Genomic DNA, 5065 nt, shown 5'->3' on the forward strand with positions numbered 1-5065 from the left:
GAGTACAGTCTCTGATCGTGACGAACTCTGACTGTAAACGGACCGAAATTTCATTTCATTGAGTCATTGATTTGAGTAAAAAATTATTGAAGACCAATTTTCGGCAATTTTTAGCAATTATTATCTTATTAACTATTGAGAAAATTACAAAATGATAGAGGCCTTTTCAGTTTAATCCATTCTGCCCCTGTGCAAAAGATTTATCAAACACCCTGTATATTTCAAACAATGTCATGTTTTCAAATCTGTGTTAGATTGTATTCAATCATAATTATTTAAATAATTTTTAACTATATTTTTAATAATTCTCTTCCTCCCTCTCTCCCCCTTTCTCCCCCCCTCTCTCTCTAATAATCTAATAATAATAAAAGAAAAAATTATTTCGCTTAGTATTTATTAAACTTAACAAAAGAATGATGAATGAATGAATTATTGTTGAAAAATAAATTTATATAAAATGTTTTTCCATAACTATCAGTACTCTAATTGATATTCGCGAATGTAATAGATCTGGATATTTTCTTCAACTACTTTGTGAACAATTTTTGTAATGACATAATAAATATTTTTCACAATTTACATAATTTTAAATTACATAATCTTATTCCATAGATTTTGATTTTCAAACTAAAGAAACAATTCAATTACATACATTAATTTTGAATAAAGATATGTTAATTTATAGTACATTAAATTCACGAATATCAATTAAGGAAATTTCAGACTAATACTCCCCCCCCCCTCCATTAGAGATAAGAGAGATTCAAAAGAAAAAACATCTAATAGACTCAGTAAGAAATAAAGACACTCCTTAATACTTCTGTAAACTTTTCTGTGACATTGAAAGAATCTACATTTGAAATTGCGTGACGAGTAGCTTAGTTGCTTTGGCAATATCGTAAGCACATGAACGTACTTGTTGTAAACAACGATCCATGTGCTCGGCATCACTGGTGCATCTTTGAAGACCGGAACATTCTGCTTGAAGTCTTCCGGTATTGCCATTTAATTGGCGTAAGGCAGACCTGATATTCTCCTCAATTGGATTCTACAACAGATACAGTAGAGATTGTTTCTATCAGCGAAAGAGAAGGACAAATAAAAGAATAAACAGTAATTTTACCTGAGGAAATATAGCTGTTAACTCGGCCACAGCAACACGTATTCTCTCAGCGCAAGGAACGAAGGCTTCTCGTTGGCTTGGATCTTGCATAGCCATCCATAGCTCTTGAATTCGCCTAGTAACTTGTTCTGTCCGTCGAGTTACTTCTTCACTGGGTGGCAGATTAGGTAGACCACATTCCCACAAACTTTGCGTGTTATTCCGTGATAATACTTCAGTATCACGTTTTGTCTAAATGAAACAATACAAATAAATACGATAGATAGATAATAAGCCTCGATAATTTAAGGCTCTGGAGTATTCGCTCCAGCCATATTGAATCGTAACATCATAAGCAAGGAATGTGTTATAACTGACACATTGTTGATTTTTCTTGGTATCATTTGTAAATAAAAAGAATTTGAATGAGATAAAATGATGAGATCGTTTTAAAACACTTGTAAAAATAAATGAAAAAACCATCCTTATCTCCTTTGACAGTCAATAAATGGACATAAAAGACACATAAAGTGCGTTTACTAATTTTTACTCAATGCGCATGCATAACCTATTTTCACTTCACCTTGATGAGCCTTTTTCGACTTATTACTGATTATACAAGTTTGATTCCTGGCCGAGGTAATATTTTTCATAATAAATTATTCATAATTTTTAGATTTCATCAACATATGACAATTAATATTCTTAAAAGATACCTATTAGTATCAAAAGATTATTGAATTACTTGTACAATTTAATAAGTGATATTAAATATAAATTAATTCCTAAAGACTCCGTAATAATACAAAGTGGTTGGATATAACAGGTCAAGGAATCAAGCACGGTAACGCGCAAACCAATACGGTTAACAAAACAACTTTATTAATAATTAATCCGCTTACATGTTTCGGCTCACTTTTGAGCCATCCTTAGAGACAATATGATGTTGTAATTACAAAAAATTTTGTTTATAAATGATTCACTTCAACTGATTCACTTCAGTGAGCCACCTCCACTTATTAACGGAAACTATAATGTAAAAATGAATTCTAATAACAATCTAAAAAACAAAATTGAATCTTTCTGATTGAATCTCAATGTATATTCTTTGTTACATTAAGATTAAATTATTAAATTATTAAAAATTCAGTTTTGATGTCTGTCTGGACTATAATATTAGAATTTTTTCCCCTTCTTTTTTCTTTTTCTTTGCGATTAACGTTTTAAGTACATTAAAAGTAATTCATTAATTTCAATATAATTGACACTGATTCGTTGAATAGTCAAAAACTGGTTTTTGACTAAATCGAAGATAGAATTTAAGTATTTACGATATGGAATTTTTGTTTTATTTTTGAGCTACCCTCTATTATTTCACAATAAATCGTTTTTGCTCCCCCCCCCTCCCTAATAAATTTATCTTTTAATAATTTTAATACATTTTAGATTGTTATTAGAATTCGTTTTTACATTATAGTTTCCATTAATAGGTGGAGGTGGCTCACTGAAGTGAATTAGTTTGTAAAATTTTTTATAATTACAACATCATATTGTCTCTAAGGATGGCTCAAAAGTGAGCCGAAACATGTAAGCGGATTAATTATTAAGTATAAAGTTGTTTTGTTAACTGTATTGGTTTGCACAAGAGTTACCGTAACGTGCTTGATTTCTATTGCCCTATATCCATTTTATTTAATAAGTGATATTACTATTCTGGTTCTACTCATGAATGCATTTTATTACAGGGTGAGTACTCAAATCTTATAGAAATATTTCTTGAGAATTCCAGATTTTTCCATGAATTTTATTCGAAATTTCAAGTTAGAGACATTGTACATTAGAAACATTCCAACAAATAGTTCAAAAATTATATAGAGGAAACCGAGGTACCATGGATCACAGGGTATCATGGATCATCATTGTTTAACATAATCTAGAATGTTTAAATTAATACTACTGTTTAAATTAATATTACAGATACAATATGACTGTTACTTCGTTGTCCGTATTTTTTATCTAGGTGGTGATTAAATTCCATTGTATCGAAAAGTATCAATCATTAATGTTTTTATGATGATTTTATGAATAACTTTTTAATCATATAAAAATGTTTTAATATTGTTTTGAATATGCATACTTGTTTTCTACAACATTTGTATAAGAAAAAAATCAATTGAATATCAAATTTCAACTGGATGTATTCCCAGATACTAATGATATCCGACTATCGGATAATAAAAAGATGCTAGATAATATCGGATATTTTCCGGATATCTGATGCATCTCTAACAGAAAATATATGTACTAAAAGGATAGTTTATACTTCTAAACAATTAATTTTATTTTATCATAATAAATTTTTTACCTTATATTAAAGATTATTTCTCATTTGTTTTCTTTATTAATTTTCTATTTTATTATTTAATAATTATGTTAATTGTAATTATATTTTATTGTATTAGTGACTATGCTAAAAATGTATAAATTAATTGAAATACTTTTCAACTTTGGTCACCGTTATTTCTTAAATAATCCTGCTATTTTGTGTGTGACTTATGGTACCTTGGTATGAGGCACCACGAGTCATTTTCTTAAGAAATGTTTTTATTTTTTTCTTAAAATAAATATTTACTAAATGTACTTATTAAAATTTAAAATATGTATTATGCTTTAATTATTTTTAAAAACTGAAACATTTTTATATTTAGATGCATTTTAAGAGTTTGAATTTTTGTGACTCATGGTGCTCCGGTCTCTCCTATATAAACATAACTTGTTTACAATATAATAAATATAATTCTTATATTAAAAAAAACAAAAGATATATAAATAATATTTATAAATAAATAACATTTAGACAACACAAAATCTAAAATCTATTTTTTAAAGCTTGAACTTATTCATTAAATGCATCAATTCCCATCTGAGCATTTTCTAAAATTCGAATTTAGCCAGTCTTAAGAAAATCGGTAGTCTTATTTAAAGTGCTTTTTCATGCTGATGCTCGACTTTTATTTTTAGTGACAAAACAGATAACACGATAAAAATTAATATCAAGCATCAATTTCGATTACATGATCTATTTGATGCTAAAAATAAGTCGAGCATAAGTATGAAAAGGCATCTTTAGTCGTACAAGTTGACCAACTTCACTGATTCACTGATAAGACTTAAGACTACCGACATTGTAGAAGCAACATATGCGAGGTCTACAATAGAAATCTAATGTCCTAAAATCTGAATAAGAAATTAAGTCGATCATTTTCTTCACATTTGATTGCAATTGGTCAATTTCTTACGATTTCAGACTTTACAACCACTATTTCTATTGTAAACCATATATTATTCCTTCACATGCTATTAGCATACTACAAATAACTGATCGGCTGCTATCTGGCATTAGGATCTAGTCAAACAATAGAATTTAAATTTAAAAATAGAATTTGAAAAATTATCCCTGACAATTTCAACAAAATTCTCTGAAAATTCCAAGTTTTCTAGATTTTTTCCAAGCAGAAGACGCCCTATTTAAGTTAAGGGAAACATTTCGGTGCGTAATATATAGAATCAGAATGTATATAAATTCACAACAAAAATTTATTTAAGCACTAAGATTCGTTTCGATCAAATATAGGGTTCTTCTTAAAAAATTGAATATACTTTGTCAACTTGTTTAAAAAAAAAGATAATTACTTGACAAATGGTTGTTGACCATGCTGGTTTTCGTAGACCTTCTCTAGTCTCATACATAGATGCTGGTCGTTGATTTCCACGTATAATAGATGTTTTGATATCATGTACTGGCTCTAATTCAGGTTCCTGTTCTCCAACATGTCCATTCATATTTCCATCATTAGAACCTTTGCTCTAGATTAATTAAATTTTTATTACAGCATTTATCATGTGATTGAACATTGATGTATTATAAAATAGATAAATTAATCTCTAAAATTTTGTAATAAT

The 5065-nt window shown here is 28.4% G+C and overlaps 1 protein-coding gene across 1 annotated transcript in view; it reads right to left on the reverse strand.

The window, feature by feature from the left end:
• Positions 1-850: 850 nt before the first annotated feature.
• The window catches only part of LOC105623774 (ARF GTPase-activating protein GIT2), a 9244-nt gene continuing 5029 nt past the window's right edge, over positions 851-5065 (reverse strand). Inside the window, exons 11-13 of the mRNA XM_012205151.1 lie at positions 4796-4969; positions 1124-1354; positions 851-1048 (exon numbers count right to left, since the gene is read on the reverse strand). Of these exons, the coding sequence (XP_012060541.1) occupies positions 851-1048; positions 1124-1354; positions 4796-4969 (603 nt within the window). The remainder of the gene's footprint in view (positions 1049-1123; positions 1355-4795; positions 4970-5065) is intronic.

This window comes from Atta cephalotes (assembly GCF_000143395.1).
Source record: "Atta cephalotes unplaced genomic scaffold scaffold00064, whole genome shotgun sequence".
NCBI classification, from domain to species: domain Eukaryota; kingdom Metazoa; phylum Arthropoda; class Insecta; order Hymenoptera; family Formicidae; genus Atta; species Atta cephalotes.